At 45.4% G+C, this 21621-nt stretch overlaps 1 protein-coding gene across 1 annotated transcript in view; it reads left to right on the top strand.

The window, feature by feature from the left end:
* Positions 1-1064: 1064 nt before the first annotated feature.
* LOC144484922 (NACHT, LRR and PYD domains-containing protein 3-like) overlaps positions 1065-21621 on the top strand; it is a 184988-nt gene continuing 164431 nt past the window's right edge. The window contains exons 1-3 of the mRNA XM_078203281.1: positions 1065-1082; positions 9712-9807; positions 16196-16362. Coding sequence (XP_078059407.1) covers positions 9744-9807; positions 16196-16362 — 231 coding nt within the window. The 5' untranslated portion in view covers positions 1065-1082; positions 9712-9743. The remainder of the gene's footprint in view (positions 1083-9711; positions 9808-16195; positions 16363-21621) is intronic.

The raw sequence follows: 21621 nt of genomic DNA, 5'->3' as shown, positions 1-21621 counted from the left end.
TCAATATTCCTACTTCAAGCCGAAACAAAGTTTCATAAATTTTCATCGTAACCTCCTAGGTCTGAGCATGTCAAGTCTGGCATGCAGTGTGGGGCCTCACATCCTAACTGTGAGGTATCCAAAGATGCCCCTACAACAGGCCAGAGGTCCTTTAGTCAGGGTTGCACGACATTGCCCGAGAAGTTCAATTCTGAGGGCTCCCAGCAACTCTCCTGCGATAATACTGCCACTCCCTCTGGTGGATCTGTTCTCTCATGTGACACACACTGAGTGATTCCATTCCAAAAAATGAAACCAGCAGACAAAGCCAATTATCAAATATTGAGGCTGATTAGGTGCTATATTTCTGATCACATCTCAGGCTGTAAACAAAAAAAAAGCGCAGATAACCAACTGGAGACCATTCTAAGACATTCTCCGCATTAATCTACTGTTGCTGGGAGAATAATCTATGATGGAAAATGCACAAGTTCAGGGCAGTGGAATATGATAGAAGCCTGGGTCCCGAGATTAATGCATCAACAATATCAATAAATAGCATTTACACGGATAGAATTGCAGCAAAATGGAGTGAAAATGTCGCCATTGAAAACAAATATATTTCAGCGGGCGAGCTCAGTGTTTTCTATCCCCTGGTGTCTGAACCCCATAACGCAACCATGTTTGAACTTTGAACTTTGCTCTCTTTGAAAGTTTATAGTCCAATAATAAAGACGTTACACAGTAGGTAATAAAAAGAGAAAAAAAACATCACAGCCAATAAATGTAGACTGTTGCTCTGTGTGTCTAAAAGAGCAGGGGAAATGTAATCACTATCAACAGGGAACAAAATGAACACCCTTGTCAAAATTGATCAGTGAATAATCAGAATAATTCAATTAAAATGATACGCCATTTAATTCGGATCCAGCTCTAAATAAAATTACAATGTGTTACTAGTTTGTGCTGATCAGGCTGAAGGTCTTGTTTATGACTGTAATATGTAATTAATCTTTACCCAGGGTGTGTTCGATAATCTGCTGTAACCAGTACACTAATTTATCCGGACTCTCTGGAACCAGATTCAAGAACCGCAGCATAAGGTAAGAACCCAGAATAGACTGACAACTATTACAGAGATTTAAGAAACATGAGCCTTTGTGGCATTTTACAGAGTGGTCCAGTAGATTTATTGAATGGTTAACAGCACTGAAGAACGTCAGCGAGCCTGTGCCGGACAGTGCAAGATCAATCCATCGAGCCCAAATATCCCGCCTTCCTTGTCACCCTGCTTCCTGCAAATCGAGTTGTTTTCTTTGGAAGATATCGGCGAAATTGAGACAAAGATTTTTAATTCTTCCAGCAATAGTTACAGTTTCTCTTTACTTCGTCTAAACCGCTCAGAACTTTAAACATCTATTGAAAACATTTCTCAATGCTGTTCTCCATGTTGCTATACTTACCAATGTAACTGAAGATCGCCATTTCTGGGACCATTTTTATCAACATTTTCTTCGCCTCTCTGAACCGGTTATGTTCTTTCTTTAGTACGTGTCCAATGTTCAACTCTTTCTTCCGGCTTAAGGCTGAACCAGTGTTTTAGGTTATCTTCATTCAATTCGGGCTCATACTTTTCGGGCTCTGAGATATCCGAATTGGGCAGAACCCCAAAAGAAAAGATGCTGGGGACACCACGGCCACGGCGCAGAGTTCCCCCGGTAAAACTTGTGTGACAATTGCCCGAGAAGTTCAATCTTTTATTGAGCCATCGCCCTGTGATGGAACCACCAGACAGTGTGATGTAAATTACGAACTTCCGATTGTTCAGACTGCCTTAAGTAGTCATCACTTCGACAAATTTAGAAGAATTAAATCCACTTCAAACTGAGATCTAACTATATTACTGAGGCATCTATCGATAACATGGTGATCGATAGATCGATAGATCCACAGACCACCCATCAATATCGAATAACCCAATAGGAACAACGGACTGCCTTCTTGAAACTCCCACCCTCCTATCTGACTACTCATTGGCAATACATGGCATCCTAACTTACCACCATGACGCTCTATGTTATTCCACATCTAACTTCCGAACATTTTGACTGTCCCTTCGATCCCCTCTGGCCAAACTCCCCTCGATCCCCTCTGGCCAAACCCACATAACATCAGTTGCCCTCCCCCTGTCCCGACTTCACCACCACCAACATTCCACGGGATCCCACGGAAAACCACCTGATCTACAGAGCACCTCTGACTGTGTCTTCCGTGTGACCCCACCAGACCACGCCCGCCTACCCAGACGCTACCACGTGAGCTATTATGAGCCCCTCGAGTAAACCCCACCTCCCTTCCTCAGGACTACACATTTAATTACCCCCTAGTCAACTCGTCGCTGACTAAATGCCAGTGAGCTCCATTCACTACTGACCACTATACCCACTGATCATCCAGACCATCTGAACATCCCATTGCAGCCCGCCTCCCCACTGAGCACCCACCAAAGCCCTGACTGCCCTACTGACTGACGCGGCTGACAATGTGACTGATCTCCACCAAGTAACGAAGCCATTTAAAATATGACAACCCATAGCAACTTTTTTCACCATCTGACAACACCACACTGAACACCTCCTATCCAAGCCTTCCGCTGACCATCCCCCTGACCACCCGTCCCCCTGGCAACTCCCTTGACCACCCAAAGGCCTATAATTCCCCATGGGTCCCACGCTACACCGCAACCCCATTCCCACCATGTGACCTGTCCACTAACCTCTCGGAGATCCATGGGACAAAACGATTTCCCTCTGCCACAAGATTAGCCCCTCCATCCAGAATAGGGCAACATAACTGCCTCCCTCCCCCCACCAGCTGATGAATACAACACCTCCTCGCTTGCAGCTCAGTGCACCCACCTACAACCACCCAACATACCACAGAATTCCAGCCCATCTTCCTCAGCCAGGCCAACATCTCACTGACTATTCTGATAATGATTTTCCAATCATCACGAGATATAGAGGAGCTAACTGAGGGCTGCAGAAACGCAAACTTAGAATCGTAGAATCATAGAAACCCTACAGTGCAGAAAGAGGACATTCGGCCCATCGAGTCTGCACCGACCACAATCCCACCCAGGCCCTACCCCCATGTCCCTACATATTTTTCCCGCTAATCCGTCTAACCTACGCATCTCAGGACACGAAGGGGCATTTTAGCATGGCCAATCAACCTAACCCGCACACCTTTGGACTGTGGGAGGAAACCGGAGCACCCGGAGGAAACCCACGCAGACACGAGGAGAATGTCCAAGTTCCACACAGACAGTGACCCAAGCCAGGAATCGAACCCAGGTCGCTGGGGCTGTGAAGCAGCAGTGCTAACCACTGTGCTACGGTGCCGCCCCATTACTTTTTTAAACAATTGAACTTAGTTCAATTGTTTAAAAAAGGTGTCGAGGGAAATGCCAAACAATTATAGGCCAGTTAGCCTTAAATTGGTGATGGACAAATTATTGGAAATAATCCTGAGTGAGCCGATTAATTGTCATGTCGAAAGGCACGGACTTGTCAGGGATGGTCAACGTGCATTTGTCAAAGGAAGATCTTGCCTCACGAATTTCATTGAATTCTTTGAGGACATGACAAGAAGGGGTAGTGCTGTGTATGTTGTGTACATCGAACTTCGCCAGGCGTTTGACAAGGTCCCATACGGCAGATCGGTGAAAAGTGTTAAAACCCATGGGGTACAGTGTAATGTGGCAAACTGGATAAAACGTTCCACAGTGCTCGCTTTTGCGACCCCTTACAGTTTGTGTTACAGATTAACGATGTGGAAATGAACGTGGCGGATCGATTAGGAAATTTACAGATGGCAAAAATATTGGCCGAGTAGTGAATAGTGTAGAGGGTAGCTATAATTTCGAAATGATATAGATGGCTTGGTGGAGTAGGCGGTGAAGTGGCAGACGCATTTTAAAATGCAATTAGGGAGGTAAATCAGTTTTAGAGATTACACAAATAAATGGGAATATATTAAGAGGAGTAGATGAGGTGAATGATCATGGTGTACAAGTACACTGGAGCCTAAATGCAGCACTTCAAGTAGACGAGGTTGTAAGGAAGGCATAGAAAATGTTCTCCTTCATTGCCAGAGGTATAGAATACAAAAGTAAGGATGTAATGTTGGAATTGGACAAAGTACTGATGAGGCCACAACTGAAATATAGTTGTGTAGTTCTTGTCACCATATTACAGTAAGAACGTAATTGCTCTGGAATGAATGTAGAGGAGGTTTAAAGGAATGTTGCCAGGGCTAGAAAACTTGCTATGAGGAGAGATTAAATAGATCGTGGTTATTTTCCTTGGAAAAGAGTAAACTAAACCCAAAAATTACCTGAGCCCGGACACATGATTGGAATCTGGAGCTTTTTCCTCCACAAATGATGAACGCTGCACTATGATTTTGTGGTCTAGATATTCCACACTTTGTGTCTAGAAAATTCCCACGCTGTGCCTCTGATGCAATGCTGCCTGTGAAGACCTCTAACACTTGATTCAGGGTGCTGAGGTGCTCCTCCTCAGTTTTCCCTGTAATTAGATGTCATGAAAATGAACTAGTACATGGGGAAAATCTTGTCACAGATTATCCATTTCTCCCAGCATGGCTTGAAAACAGAAACTCCAGGCCTCCAGGTAATCACGTGTATGCACAGTATCATCATTTTTATGAACAGGGATATTTAATGCTCCCCAACCGAATAGACTCATCGAGTGGCTGCAAAGGCTTGGAATCGAACTCCTCCCCCACTTTACCTTTCATGGTGTAGGGCACTGTCCTGCACTTGAAAAAGCGCGGATAGCCTGTGGATCAATGAGCAACTTAACTATAGAGCCACGCAATGTGCCCAGTTCATCTGGAAAATCTCAGGATATTTCTGAATGACATCCTCTCTCACCTTTGTGTGCTTTATTTTATCCCAGTTCTACCGAACTTCACTGAGCCAGCCATGCCCTATAGATAAGGCTCCTTCCCTTTTACCACAAAAACTAGAGGACGCAGCCTCAAAATAAGGGGCAGTCAGTTTAGGACAGAGTTGAGGAGGAACTTCTTCTCTCAGAGGGTAGTGAATCTCTGGAATTCTCCGCCCATTGAAGCAGTGGAGGCTACCTCGTTAAATATGTTTAAGTCACAGGTAGATAGATTTCTGATCAATATGGGAATTAAGGGATATGGGGAGCGGGCGGGTAAGTGGAACTGAACCACTATCAGATCAGCCATGATCTTATTGAATGGCGGGGCAGGCTTGAGGGGCTAGATGGCCTACTCCTGCTCCTATTTCTTATGTTCTTGTGACATGTGTCCTTGCTTCTTTTCTGTTATGTGCAATGTCCATTTCTAACACCTGAAGCAATGGTATGGGCTCTCCGGTGTACATCTGAAGTTTGATCCCAGTCTGAGTAAGGGCTGGCGCCTGGTTAGAGTCTCAAGTTGTCTTGTTGGTCCTTTCAGGGATTACAGACACAGAGGCTCCCATGTCCATCACCATCTTCGTTTGTTTTCCACTAACTCCAGTATTGCTCAGATAGGTTTCACACCCCTCACTCACATTAAACATGTTGTAAGAGTGCTCCTAGAGCAAAGAAAAGTACAACACAAGAACAGGCCATTCGACCCTCCAAGACTGTGCCGATCATGATGCGCTAACTGAACTTAAAGCCCTTCTGCCCTTACTCGGTCTGTATCCCTCTATTCCCTCTCTGTTCAAGTACCTATCCAGATGCCTCTTATATGTTGCTAATGTGCCTGTGTCAGCCACCTCCTCAGGCAGCATGTTCCAGGCACCAACCACTCTCTGCATGAAAAATTCCCCTGCACATCTCTCTTAAACTCAGCCCATCTCACCTTGAATCCTTTTATTGACACTTGCACCCTGTGAAAACATGCCGAATGATATGCACCGGGTCTATACATCTCATAACTTTCTAAACCTCTATCAAATCTCCACTCAGCCCCCGGGTGTCCAGTGAACACAATCCTCGTTTATTCAACCTCTCGCCATAGCCAACACCCTTGAGACCAGGCAACATCCTGGTGAACCGTATTTGAGCTCTCCAAAGCTTCCACATTCTTCTGGTAGTGGAGACCAGAACTGTGTGCAATACTCCAAATGCGGCCTAACCAAGGTTTTATATCGCTGCAACATGATTTTCCAACGCTTGTACTCAATGTCCTGGCCATAGGCCTTCTTAATCACCTTGGTCAACTGCCACTTATAGGGAAATGTGGACCTGCACGCCCAGATCCCTCTGTGTCTTAATGTTCCAAAGGGCTCTGCCATTTACAGTACAATTCACACATAAATTTGATCCTCCAAGATGCATTGACTCACATTTCTCCAGATTAAATTTCATTTGCCATTTCTGTGCCCAAATTTCCAATCTATCTATATCCTGTTGTAAACTCAACGCTATTAGCATCTCCACCAATCTTCGTGTCACCCGCAAACTTACTAATCAGACCACCCACGTTTTCCTCCAAACAAAATAGGTCCCAGCACTGATCCCTGCAGAACACTACGAGCTACAGGTCACCATTCTGAAAAAAATACCCTTTCCCTGCTGTTCTCTGGGGTGAATTTTCCCGTTCCGCCCACCATGGGAATCGGAAAGCCGAGGGGTGAACCATGGAAAGGTCCGTTGACCTTGGGTTGGATTTTACGGTTTTGGGACGAGCGCAGCGTAACATCCTGCCGTCTGTCTTCTGTCACCAAGCCAGTTCTGTTTCCATCCAGCCAGCCCACCCGATTCCTTGTGATTTCCAGTCTGTCATGTGGGATCTTGTCAAACGCCTTACTACAGTCCATATAAAGTACATCCACAGCCCTTCCCTCATCAATTATCTTTATCACCTCTTGAAAAAACTCAATCAAGTTGGTGAGACATGACTTCCCCCTACAAAACCATGCTGCCTGACACAAGCTAGTCAATTTCTTCCAAATGTGCACAAATCCTCACCAAACGCTTCTCCACCACAGACGTTAGGCTCACCAACCCTTGATTTCCTGGATTATGCCTGCTTTCTTCCTGAAACAAGGGATCAACAATAACTATTCTCCAGTCCTCTGGAACCTCACCTGTGGTTAAAAAGGATGTGAAGATATATTTTTACTCCCCTATCTCTTTCCTCCCACAGTAAACTGAGCTCGATCCCATCTGGCCCCGGGGACTTGTCCATCTTAATTTAATTTAGGAAATCTATCACTACCTCCTTCGATATATTGACATTATCTTGAGTGTTCACACACCTATCTTTGGCCTCAACATCCTCCATGTCCATCTCCTTGATGAATACCGATACATCGTACTCATTAAGGATTTCGCCGCCGTCCTGTGGTTCCATGTATAACTTTCCTCCATTGTCCTTGAGTGGGCCTATTCTTTCTTGAACTACCCTCTTGCTCCGAATACATGCATAAAAGCCTTGGGATTCTCCATCTCCCTGTTTGCTAATAACGTTTCATGGTCTCTTTTAGCCCTCCTAATTTGGCGTTTAAGTTCCTTCCTATTTTGCTTGTCGTCCACTGTTCCCGAATTCTGCTATTTCTAACCTTCATTTTTATGGGTCATGCATGTTCTGCAATTCGGTTAACTGGCCTTTAAAAGCTGCCCACATGCCAGACCTGGACTTGCCGTCAGATTGCCGCTCCCAAACCAAATTCCCCTGATCCTGTCTAATTTGTATGTATTTGGCTCTCGTCCTGAACCAAGGGCCGCTCTTGTCCTTCTCCATTGCTCCCCGAAATCCTATGGAATTATATGGAATCCTTTGCTTCTGTGTCTGTTCTGATTTTCCCAGTTGATGTCTAGCTGACTCATGCATTTTCAAATTTGAATTTCCTTACTCCACCTTCGACTTGCTCTTAGCATCTTTGCAGTTCGTGGCTAAACCCCCATTTTTGTTGCAGTGGCGAAAGCATTTGCAATGATTCACATAGTGTGTCCCACGACACCTGACACATTCCATTGCTTTCACCTTTCTTCTTGCTGCCTCTTTCGTTACTTGATGCAGTGCCCCCTCCTCCGCACCACCATTGGTCTTCTGGATATCTTTTGCATTGCAGCCATTTCCATGCACTGAGAAATTTCTGGGGTCCTCTTGAAAGTCAATGTGGCTTCACCCAATAACTGATGCTGGCTCGGTGTGGGCGAGGCCGGGTCATTGGGGTTGATGAGGAATAAATCCGGATCTGTTCAGATGACCAGATGTGTATTACAGATCTGTGCTTTGGGATATTTTTTCACAAAATCAGACACACTGGAAATCTGAGTTGTTGCATGAGATTAAGAGTGAAACGGGTAACTGCATTTTACATTGCTGGTTTTAAACCTTGGTTGTAAACTATTGCTGTTGAATAACTTCCAATTCTAATTTGAAGAAATTAAATGTCTGAATCACTTTTCCATTTCCATATTGGAGAAAGGAGGGGACAATAACTGAGTTTGATTAGGGATACAGGTATAGGGACACAGACACTGACACATCCACGCGAGTGGAGAATATGGAGCCACGTGCATTTGTATAGCAGCTTTAACGTAGCAAAACATCCCAAAACACTCAACAAGAGAACAATTTAGTAGGAAAACAAATACATAAAACATTCGAAGGGGTCGCTGGGCAGGTGACTAATTTTAGTCAGATTGTTAATCTTTTTAAGGTGAATCTGAGAAGAGGGAAATGTAAAGCAGCCGAGAGGCTTCGGGAGGGAATTTCGGAGCTCAGGACTTGGCCTGAATTGTGGATAAATTATCCTCAAGATGCACAACTTGTCAGATTGGGCACGGTAGAGATATCGCTGGCTTCTGGGGCTGCTTTAGGCTGCATGAATAGGAAGAGAGGGGCCATGGAGAGATTGAAAAGCTAGTTTGAGCATTTTAAAATTGAGCTGTTGTCAGGCTGTGAGACAGTGAGAGTTGGTGAACTCGGGTGAATGAACTGAGACGTGGTGTGAGTTAGTCAGGATTCAGGAAGCAGAGTTTCAGAGCAGTGAGAATGTGGAGCTGGATATCAGCAGTTTTCATGTTGAACCTGCTGCCAGGTTACCGAGGGGCAGCATGTTGATGAGAAATAGAAGAGGGCCAATGATGGAGATAATGATGTGGGAGTGGCAAGAGAAAGCAATGTCACTGATTCTCTGGATGGAAAGGAATAGAGAAGAATTGAACCAGGATGCATGTGATGCATTTCCACTCAGCTGCACGACAAGAGGCAGGAGTTGAGAAGGATGATATGGTCAAGCACGTTAAAGGTTGCAGACGGGTGAATGAAGATACTTCACTGACTTTTGTCAGAGTCGGATAGGATAGTATTTGTGATTTTAACAGCAGTAGCAGGGTGCAAACTTAACTGTATGGAGCTCCTGCAAAAATGGTGCTGGATTTGGGAGGTAACAACATGTTCAATAACTTTGGAGAGGGAAGTGGGAACTGGAAATGGGGCAGAGGATTGCATGGATACAGGATGGATTTTTCAAGGGACCTGATGTGGGTGACTGGTATTTTGTGAAACAGCTGCCACTAATATCGTGGTAATATCGTGGTTTCTATTCTATAAACATGTGCAATTGTAATATTCTGAAATATATTTTACATATCAGTGAAGATCTCAACGCTCTGCTTCTGATTTTAATATTTACATCTGATCCTGACATTGATATTATCCTCATTACAGAGTCTCAGAATCAGGGAACGTCTGTCAATATCATGGCTGAAGGTTCAAACAGGGGAGAATGTTCAACATCTTCAAAAAGAATGGGAATGGACACAGGTAGGATCACCAAACAATACAAATATAATTCCTGTCTTGTCTGCTGCTCACACAGGAAGAGGGAACAGGACAGGGACTGAGTAGAAAGTGGGAGTGAGTCACCATCTCGAGCTGGTTTATCCAAAGTTCAGCCCAGGGGCCGGGTGTGACTTGTGAAGCTCCTCTACGCGGCCCCGGAGGCAGTTTTCAAATTGTTGTCAAACAGCTGGGTTCGAATTCAAGATTCTGCTTGGAGCTGCTCCTCTAATCAGAGGTTGTTTCTCTCTCCCGTTGCTGCTGATTGGCTGACTAGCGAGTGTGAATAGGAGAAACAATCCATGATTGGTGACGCAGTGAACAGCGTGCTGAAGGCTGGTGTGAAAAAGGAGCAAAGGTATCTCTGGGTGGGGCAAAGTGCAGTGAGGCTGCAGCCCGGTGGGAAGGAACAGGCGTGGCAGGGCTGGGGTGGGTGAAGTCGAGTCGGGTAAAATCGAATCGGGGCTTAAGACAGAATGTTTGTCATTTTCGTGAGAATAGTGACTAAAGGGATGTGTGAATGAATGAGGGTGTGTAGGAGAAAGAGTGACCATGTATCTGTGTGGGGTGGTGAGAGTGAGAGAAAAAATTGAGACTGAACGTATGTAATCACACTCATCCCCACTGTCTCCATGTCGTTATAGGACGGGGTATAGAGTATAAAAGCTGGAGTCTGATGATGCAGCTGTATAGAACGCTGGTTAGGCCACATTTGGAGTACTGCGTCCAGTTCTGGTCGCCGCACTACCAGAAGGACGTGGAGGCATTGGAGAGAGTGCAGAGAAGGTTTACCAGGATGTTACCTGGTATGGAGGGTCTTAGCTATGAGGAGAGATTGGGTAGACTGGGGTTGTTCTCCTTGGAAAGACGGAGAATGAGGGGAGATCTAATAGAGGTATACAAGATTATGAAGGGGATAGATAGGGTGAACAGTGGGAAGCTTTTTCCCAGGTCGGAGGTGACGACCACGAGGGGTCACGGGCTCAAGCTGAGAGGGGCGAAGTATAACTCAGACATCAGAGGGACGTTTTTTACACAGAGGGTGGTGGGGGCCTGGAATGCGCTGCCAAGTAGGGTGGTGGAGGCAGGCACGCTGACATCGTTTAAGACTTACCTGGATAGTCACATGAGCAGCCTGGGAATGGAGGGATACAAACGATTGGTCTAGTTGGACCAAGGAGCGGCACAGGCTTGGAGGGCCGAAGGGCCTGTTTCCTGTGCTGTACTGTTCTTTGTTCTTTGTTCTTTTGTTCTCAGACAAAAAAATCAGGACCTTTCTCCCGTTATCTCTCCAAGATTTGGCCTCTTGAGTGATTAAAAATGTATATAAGTCCTCAAGTTGTGAAGGTGAACACGCCTGATCTAGAGTGAGATCACATTTACAGGTGGAGGGAGCCCCGACGTACTCAGACTGTCCAATCGACAACTGGAAGTGGGCATTGTAAGGGTGACTCAAGCAGAGTGTTCCTGAGCAACAGTGTGACGTGGGCCACAGAAATAAGAGTGATAGTGGTTGGAGATTCTGTTGTCAGGGGAATAGACAGATTCTTCTACAGCCCTGGCACATCACAAATGGTAAATTAGCTCCCTCGTACCAGAGGAAAGAACATCCTGGAACTGATGGGATCTTCTTTGAGAAGGAGGAAAGACCAAAAAAGATGCATGTTTTGAAGTAGTGACACAGATGGAAAGATGTTCATAGAGGAGCTGTTAAAACTGACGCACTGGAGTGAAAAACAAAGCCTGAGTGAGTGATATCTGGATTGTTCTGTGCTGGGTCAGGTCAGGAGGGGAATAAGAGGCTGGTCAATGTGAAACTGCAAGGCTGGAACAGGAGTGGGGTTTCTCATTCTCGGCTTCAGAAGAAAGGGCCCTAACGTCTGTACCATGAACCCATCAAGGACAATAGAAAGATAAGTGGAAAAGTGAGAACAAATAATTGATACGAACATATGGAATAGGAACAGAAGTCGGCCATTCGGCCCCTTCAGCGCTTCTGCCATTCAATAGGACCATCACTGATCTATTTGTCTTTCGCAATCAACAGCCCTCTGAAAGAAGAAAAAATCTCATCATCTCTGACCTAAAAAGACAACTTTGTTTTAAAATAGTGTCCCCTAGTTCTGGACTTACCCACAAGGGGAAACATCCTTTCCATGTCCTCGGTGTCAATAGCGGATTTTATAGGCTTCAATCAAGTCACTGCTCTCTTTTCTAGACTCTGGAAGAAACAAGCCCAGTCTTTCTCGCGTTTCCTCATAAGATAACCCGTTTCTTCTGGGTATGAATCCAGTTAACTTCCTCTCAATAGCATCCAATGCACTAATATCTTTGTTTACATAATGAGCTCATTAACTGGGCACAATATTCATAGAGTCATAGAGGTTTACAGAATGGAAAGGGGCCCTTCGGCCCAACTTGTCCATGCCACCCTTTTTTGTTAACCAATAAGCTAGTCCCAATTGCCTGCGTTTGGCCCATATCCCTCCATACACATCTTACCCATATAACTTCTAAATGCTTTTTAAAAGACACAATTGTATCTGACTCCACTCCCATCTCTGGCAACTTGTTCCAGACACTCACTACTCTCTGTGGAAAAATTGTATCTCTCCCCTCTCTCCCTAAACCTATGCCCTCTAGTTTTAGACCCCCCCTACATTTGGGAAAAGTTGCCCCTCATTAATTTACAGACTCTATAAGATGTCCCCTAAGTCTCCTACGCTCCAGGGAAAAAAGTCTCAGTCTATGCAGCCTCGCCTTAAACCTTAAACCATCAAGTCCCAGTAGCATCCTCGTAAATAATCTTTTTTGCATTCTTTCTTGTTTAATAATATCCTTTCTATAAGAGGGTGACCAGAACTGCACACAGTATCCCAAGTGTGGCCTCACCAATGTATTGTACAACTTCAACAAGACGTCCCAACTCCTTTATTCAATGTTCTGACCAATGAAACCAAACATGCTGAATGCCGCCTTCACCATTCTGCCCACCTGTGACTCCACTTCCAAGGAGCTATGAACCTGTTCCCCAAGATCTCTTTGTTCTGTCACTCTCACCAACGCCCTACCATTAACTGAGTAAGTCCTGCCCTGGTTCGATCTACCAAAATGCATCACCTCGCATTGATGTAAATTAAACTCCATCCGCTGTTCATCAGCCATTTGAGATGTGGTCTTCCCAATTCCCTGTAAATCTGAAGCATAATATCCTTTTATCTCCAAGTCCCCTCAAAATAAAGGACGATATTCCATTCGCCTTTTAATGACTTGCTGTACCTGCAAATGATTTTTTTCTGATTCATGCACGAGAACACCCAAATCCAAATGCATCAGAATCCTGCAGCCATTCTCCTGTTTAGTAATACTGTTTCTTTTATCCTCCCTGCCAAAGCAAACAGATTCACATTCTCCCACATAATACTCCATCTGTCAGTTTTACTTACTCACCCATGCTCAACCTCCTTATATCCTCTTCACAAGACCCTGTTCTACCGATGTTTGTATCATTTGTAAATTTAACCTTGATGCCTTCGCTTCTCTCGTCTATTTCATTCATAAAAATTGTAACAAGTTGATGCCGCAGCAGAGACGCTTGCAGCTTTCCACTGGTCCCAGCCGGCCAATCGGATACAGCACCCATTCATCAATACTCTGTTTTCTACCAGCCAGCCAATCTTCTATCAATACTATTATGTTACTCCCTGCACTGTCATCTTTTATTTTCCACAAAACTTTGATGTGGCACCTCCTCAAATGGCCTCTGGAATCCAAGTGCAGCATGTCTACAGGCTCCTCTTTATCCACGGTGTCACTGATCCTTCAAAGAACTCCAGTAAATTAGTTCAGCACGATTTCCCTTTCCATGCTGACTCTTCCAGATTTCCTTGAGTTTCTCTGAGTGTCCAGGTATAACCTTCTTAATGATCGATTTGAATGCTTTACCTGTGACAGATTATAGGTCTCTATAAGATCCCCCCTCAGCCTTCTAAATTCCAACGAGTACAAACCCAATCTGCTCAGTCTCTCCTCATAATCAACACCTGGTAAGATACTTGGTAGTGTGGATGAACAATGGGATCTGGGTGTCCATGTGCATAGATCCCTGAAAGTTGACATCCAGGTTGATAGGGTTGTTAAGAAGGCGTACGGTGTGTTAGCTTTTATTGGTAGAGGGATTGAGTTTCAGAGCCAGGAGGTCATGCTGCAACTGTACAAAACTCTGGTGCGGCCGCATTTGGAGTATTGCGTACAGTTCTGGTCACCGTATTATAGGAAAGATGTGGAAGTCTTGGAAAGGGTGCAGAGGAGATTTACCAGGATGTTGCCTGGTATGGTGGGAAAATCGTATGAGGAAAGGTTGAGGGGCTTGAGGTTGTTTTTGTTAGAGAGAAGAAGGTTAAGAGGTGACTTAATAGAGGCATACAAGCTGATCAGAGGATTAGATAGGGTGGATAGTGAGAACCTTTTTCCTCGGATGGTGTTGGCTAGCACGAGGGGACATAGTTTTAAATTGAGGGGTGAGAGATATAGGACAGATGTTAGAGGTAGGTTCTTTACTCAGAGAGTAGTAAGGGCGTGGAATGCCCTGTCTGCAGCAGTGGTGGACTCGTCAACGTTGAGAGCGTTCAAGTGGTTATCGGATAAACATATGGATGATATTGGAATAGTGTAGATTAGAGGGGCTTTAGGTTGGTACCACTGGTCGGCGCAACATCGAGGGCCGAAGGGCCTGTACTAAGAACATAAGAACATAAGAAATAGGAGCAGGAGTAGGCCATCTAGCCCCTCGAGCCTGCCCCGCCATTCAATAAGATCATGGCTGATCTGACGTGGATCAGTACCACTTACCCGCCTGATCCCCATAACCCTTAATTCCCTTACCGATCAGGAATCCATCCATCCGCGCTTTAAACATATTCAGCGAGGTAGCCTCCACCACCTCAGTGGGCAGATAATTCCAGAGATTCACCACCCTCTGGGAGAAGAAGTTCCTCCTCAACTCTGTCTTAAACCGACCCCCCTTTATTTTGAGGCTGTGTCCTCTAGTTTTAACTTCCTTACTAAGTGGAAAGAATCTCTTCGCCTCCACCCTATCCAGCCCCCGCATTATCTTATAAGTCTCCATAAGATCCCCCCTCATCCTTCTAAACTCCAACGAGTACAAACCCAATCTCCTCAGCCTCTCCTCATAATCCAAACCCCTCATCTCCGGTATCAACCTGGTGAACCTTCTCTGCACTCCCTCCAATGCCAATATATCCTTCCTCATATAAGGGGACCAATACTGCACACAGTATTCCAGCTGCGGCCTCACCAATGCCCTGTACAGGTGCATCAAGACATCCCTGCTTTTATATTCTATCCCCCTCGCAATATAGGCCAACATCCCATTTGCCTTCTTGATCACCTGTTGTACCCGCAGACTGGGCTTTTGCGTCTCATGCACAAGGACCCCCAGGTCCCTTTGCACGGTAGCATGTTTTAATTTGTTTCCATTGAGATAGTAATCCCGCTGTTATGTTCTATGTTCTACCCCTCATCTCTGGTATCAACCTGGTGAACCTTCTCTGCACCCCCTCCAAGGCCAATATATCCTTCCGTAAATAAGGGGACCAATACTGCACACAGTATTCTAGCTGCAGCCTCACCAATGCCCTGTACAAATGCAGCAAGACATCTCTGCTTTTATATTCTATCCCCCTTGCGATATAGGCCAACAACCCATTTGCCTTCTTGATCACCTGTAGCACCTGCAGACTGGGTTTTTGCGTCTCATGCACAAGGACCCCCAGGTCCCTTTGCACAAAAGGGGCTGGATAGGGTAGAGGTGGAGAGATTCTTTCCACTTAGAAAGGAAGCTAGAACTAGAGGGCACAGCCTCAAAATAATGAGGTGTCAGTTTAGGACAGAGTTGAGGAGGAACTTCTTCTCCCAGAGGGTGGTGAATCTCTGGAATTCTCTGCCCACTGAAGTGGTGGAGGCTAACTCGTTGAATATGTTTAAATCACGGATAGATGGATTCCTGATCAGTAAGGGAATTAGGGGTTATAGGGATCAGGCGGGTAAGTGGAACTGATCCACTTCAGATCAGCCATGATCTTATTGAATGGCGGGGCAGGCTCGAGGGGCTAGATGGCCTACTCCTGCTCCTATTTCTTATGTTCTTATTAACAATGGATGTTCATGGATTTGGGGCTAAGTTTGTTACAGGGGTAAGGTCAAATATGCTTTCACTGAATGTTTCTGTGTTCCCAGAAGGTGTTTGATAATACGGTTCACAGGGGGCTTCAGTTGCTTCTTGTAAAGTGAAGTGTAACAACATGGATAGAAACACATTGACGTGTTTATTTTTCTCCATTTGTGTTCACAGATCCAAACTCCACAATCCCTCAGTTCCTGACAAACTGTGATGACTACCAGTTGTTCCAATTGACAAAATTCTACCGGGACAGACTAGTGCAGGCGATGGAAGGAGGAGTGGATGGAGTCAGCTTAACGTTAACATACGAGAGAATTTTCACTGGACAAGAACATGGGGTAAGTGGGAGGAATACAGAATTAGTTTGCATTATTCCTATCAGTACACAACTTTCAGGATATATTGACAAATGATGGTAAAAGAGCAGGTTCTGTCCAGATAATCTTCCAGCAGACAAGGAATCACACGCTGCACTGATAATGGAGTTATTGACTCATAATATTCCTGTCTTTAAGTCTACACCAGACCCAGGTATGAGGAGAGGGAAACGTCAGAGTTTGGGAATTTTGGGATCTGGAGATCCTTTTGGATACTTCACAGCTCGACTGCACTCACCACGCACGGGGACAGCAGCTCGGCTGCACTCACCACGCACGGGGACAGCAGCTTGGCTGCACTCACCACGCACGGGGACAGCAGCTTGGCTGCACTCACCACGCACGGAGACAGCAGCTTGGCTGCACTCACCACGCACGGAGACAGCAGCTTGGCTGCACTCACCACGCACGGAGACAGCAGCTTGGCTGCACTCACCACGCACGGGGACAGCAGCTCGACTGCACTCACCACGCACGGGGACAGCAGCTCGGCTGCACTCACCACGCACGGGGACAGCAGCTTGGCTGCACTCACCACGCACGGGGACAGCAGCTCGACTGCACTCACCACGCACGGAGACAGCAGCTTGGCTGCACTCACCACGCACGGAGACAGCAGCTTGGCTGCACTCACCACGCAGTTTATTGGGATATTACTGGGTCCACTCAGGTGCTTGTGTAAACCAGTGTTAAAGCCGCCCTTGCGGGATCGGAGCTTTAAAACGCCATGAAACATGCTTTGATCTCACTGTGGCAGTTTGTATATTAATATTCGATTTTCGTCAAAACCAATTTGTTTCGCTGAGGCCCTTTATAGAGTCATACAGATTTATAGCATGCAAACAGGCCCTTCGGCCCAACTTGTCCATGCAGCCCCATTTTTAAACCCCTAAGCTCGTCCCAATTGCCCGCATTTGGCCCATATCCCTCTCTACCCATCGTACCCATGTAACTCTTTAAATGCTTTTTAAAAGACAAAATTGTACCCGCCTCTACAACTACCGCTGGCAGCTTGTTCCAGACACGCACCATCCATGGCAGATGGAGTATAACGTTAACAAATGCGAGGTTATTCACCTTGGAAGAAATAATAGCAAATCGGATTATTATCTAAATGGAAAGAAATTACAACATGCTGCTGTGCAGAGGGACCTGGGGATCCTTGTGCATGAGACGCAAAACCCAGTCTGCAGGTGCAACAGGTGATCAAGAAGGCAAATGGGATGTTGGCCTATATCGCAAGGGGGATAGAATATAAAAGCAGAGATGTCTTGCTGCATCTGTACAGGGCATTGGTGAGGCCGCAGCTGGAATACTGTGTGCAGTATTGGTCCCCTTATTTGCGGAAGGATATACTGGCCTTGGAGGGAGTGCAGAGAAGGTTCACCAGGTTGATACCAGAGATGAGGGGTGTTGATTATGAGGAGAGACTGAGCAGATTGGGTTTGTACTCGTTGGAATTTAGAAGGCTGAGGGGGGATCTTATAGAGACCTATAAGATAATGAAGGGGCTGGATAGGGTAGAGGTGGAGAGATTCTTTCCACTCAGAGAGGAAACTAGAACTAGAGGGCACAGCCTCAAAATAAAGGGGGGTCAGTTTAGGACAGAGTTGAGGAGGAACTTCTTCTCTCAGAGGGTGGTGAATCTCTGGAATTCTCTGCCCACTGAAGTGGTGGAGGCTACCTCGTTGAATATGTTTAAATCATGGATAGATGGATTCCTGATCGGTAAGGGAATTAGGGGTTATAGGGATCAGGCGGGTAAGTGGAACTGATCCACTTCAGATCAGCCATGATCTTATTGAATGGCGGGGCAGGCTCGAGGGGCTAGATGGCCGACTCCTGCTCCTATTTCTTATGTTCTTATCCTCTGTGTGAACAAATTGCCCCTCTGGACACTTTTTTATCTCTTCCCTCTCACCTTAAACTTATGCACTCTAGTCTCCTCTACCTTTGGGAAAAGATATTGACTATCTAGCTGATCTGTGCACCTCTATTTTATAGACCTCTATAAGATCACGCCTCAGCCTTCTACGCTCCAGAGGAAAAAGTCCCAGTCTATCCAGCCTCTCCTTATAACTCAATCCATCAAGTCCCAGTAGCATCCTGGTAAATCTTTTCTGCATTCTTTCTAGTTTAATATACTTTCTATAATAGGGTGACTGGAACTACACAGTATTCCAAATGTGGTCTTACCAATGTCTTGTACAACTTGAAGACATCCCAACCCCTGTATTCAATGTTCTGACTAATGAAACCAAGCATGCCGAATGCCTTCTTCACCACTCTGTCCATTTTCAAGGAGCTATGAACTTGTGCCTCAAGATCTCTTTGTTCTGTAACTCTCACCAGCGCCCTATCATTAACTCAGTAAGTCCTGCCCTGGTTCGATCTACCAAAATGCATCACCTCGCTTTACTTAAATTAAACTCCATCTGCCATTCGTCAGTCCACTGGCCCAGTTGATCGAGATCCCGTTGCAATGCTAGATAACTGTCTTCACCGTCCACTGTGCCACCAATCTTGGTGTCATCTGCAAACTTACTAACCATGCCTACTAAATTCTCATCCAAATCATTAATATGAATGACAAATAACAGTAGACCCAGCACCGATCCCTGAGGCACATCACTGGTCACAGGCTTCCAGTTTGAAAAACAACCCTATACAACCACCCTCTGTCTTCTGTCATCAAGCCAATTGTGTCTCCATTTAGATACTTCACCCTGAATCCAGTGAGATTTAACCTCATGCAACAACCTACCATGTGGTCCCTTGTCAAAGACCTTGCTGAAGTCCATATCGACAACATCAACAGCACTCCCCTCATCTACCTTCTTGGTTACCCCTTCAAAAAACTCAGTCAAATTTGAGAGACATGATTTTCCACTCTCAAAACGACGCTGACTCTCCCCTATCAGTCATTGCATCTCTAAATGCCTGTAGATCCTGTCTCTCAAAATACCTTCTTACAACTTACCTACCACAGATGTGAGGCTCACCGCCCTGTAGTTCCCAGGCTTTTCCCTGCAGCCCTTCTTAAACAAAGGCATAACATTTGCCACCCTTCAATCTTCAGGCATCTTACCTGTGACTTTAGCTGAGGAAACCTGCTGTCCTGACTCAAGCTGGCCTGTATGTGGATCCAGACACACACAAATGTGGTTGACTACTCACTGCCCTCTGAAATGGTCCAGAAAAAGAGGCAAAGCAACTTAATTTCTCCAATCAAGAATGTCTTGGCAGCACGATTATTGACTGAACTTTCCAGGCTGAGCATGTGGCAGATTCACTTGTTCATGACAGTGTTGGTAAGACTCAGCGCACAGCCTGTGTTGGAGATGAAGTAGCTCTTTAAACTGAGGAGTGGGTGTGGTGTTGTGCGATGCTCTGCCCTCGCAAAATGTGATAGATTTATCAGGTGCAGCATTGCTTATCACCTCAATCTATTCAATAATAGCATGACACATCCATCACTCCACCATTATCATCAAACCAGAGGCCTAGCCCTGGTTCAATGAGTTGTGTCGACGAGTGTTATGACGAGCCATAAAGGACATGGGAGATAGTCATTAAATCTGTCAGCTTTTTGAAGTACAAACTTCCTGCTTGAGCGGAGGCTTTAATCGGACTGCTGGTCCTGGGATACAGACTTGCTCTAAGTTGTGATTGCGGCTCTTCCTTTTGACTTTCAACAAACGGTTTCTGGTGATGGGAAAGTGGATTTGGAGGCTTCCTGCATTGGCGATGAGGAGTGATCCCTCCACATGATCTAAAGGAATAACTTAGTGCTTGGTGTGCAGGAACACTGACAACATCCTGGCTGTGATACTGAAGCTTTGTGCTCCAGCACAGGCTGCACTGTGAGCCAAGCTGTTCAGTGCAGCTACAACACTGGCATCTACCCGACAATATGGGAATATTGCCAGCAACAGCCTGTCCATGATAAACAGGACAAACCCACTCCAGGAATTACCATTCTATTAATCTATTCACAGTCATCAAAATGACGGAAGGGATCATCAACAGTTCTTGCAGTGGTCCTTGCTCAGCAATAACCTGCTCACAGATACTTAGTTTGCGTTCTGCCAGGACCACTCTGCTGCAGAGCTCCTTTGGTTCAGACATGGTTAAAGAATTATAGGGGAGAGGTGAAAGGGTCTGTCATTCATATCAAGACAGCATTTTCACTCGATTAGCATCAAAACCTTCCGGCAAAACTGGAGTCAATGGAGATCCGCAATCATATCGCCTCTGAAACTTGTTTTCAGTGAAGACAGATCCACTTTCCACAATGGGTCCTCGTCCAACCACACAATCATCTCAACCATTCCAGTTGTTTTCAGAAGCTGCAATAATTTTGTTGCACTGAGGGAACCACAACTGGATACAATATTCTAAATGTGGTCTCAGCAATGATTTTAGGAATGAGCTGGCTTATCTCACTTTGACTCAATATTGTCCTCATATTACACCACAACGCTTAGTTTACTGCAACTGACACTGAGTCGTATCAATTTTCGATCCTTGTAGTCTCAGAATCTTACAGAATAGAAGCTGGGATCGTGTTATAAGGAATGCTGTCCCTATTTTTTTCATTGTGGAAAGTCAGTCTTCACGGGGGAATATAACATCATTGAATTCATTCACTTTGTGATTTTCTGCCCCTGTGCTCTGGGAAAGTAATTTACTCCCTCTCTTAAACATTGAAAAAAATAACTCCATTGTCTGCTCCCCCCGACACAAACTCCATCTCCTCACCACCGGATTGTATTCCATTCCCAGCCGCTGACTGAGACCTGGCCAGACTATCTGTGACTTCAGTGTTCAGAATCAAGCTGAACTCCATTTCCTGCATCATTGTCAGTGCAGAAATATCCTTATTCTCTGAATGTAACACTGCAAATTTCTCCTCCCACCTCAGCACAGCTCCTGCTGAATCCGAATCTATATTTTTGTTACCCCCAGATTCGTCTGTTCCAATGTTCTCCTGCTGGGCCTCCCACATTGCCCTTTATCTTCAGCTCCTCAGATTCTGCTGCCTTTACTGTGTTCCCCGTCAGACTCCAGATATCACTTTGTGCTCACAATGGCCCCCCAGTCCTCTGATGTCTTCAGTTTAAAATTCCCATTCTTCTAGTTTACGAGGCAATGAGTTTGAACCATTCCTGTAAACTCCAGTCTGAAATTCTCCATTAGCACGACTCTGACATCTTGCTC

This window comes from Mustelus asterias, unplaced genomic scaffold, assembly GCF_964213995.1.
Source record: "Mustelus asterias unplaced genomic scaffold, sMusAst1.hap1.1 HAP1_SCAFFOLD_134, whole genome shotgun sequence".
NCBI lineage: Eukaryota > Metazoa > Chordata > Chondrichthyes > Carcharhiniformes > Triakidae > Mustelus > Mustelus asterias.
Note: the sequence above shows the minus strand (reverse complement) of the source record. Positions and strands in the feature narration are given on the sequence as shown.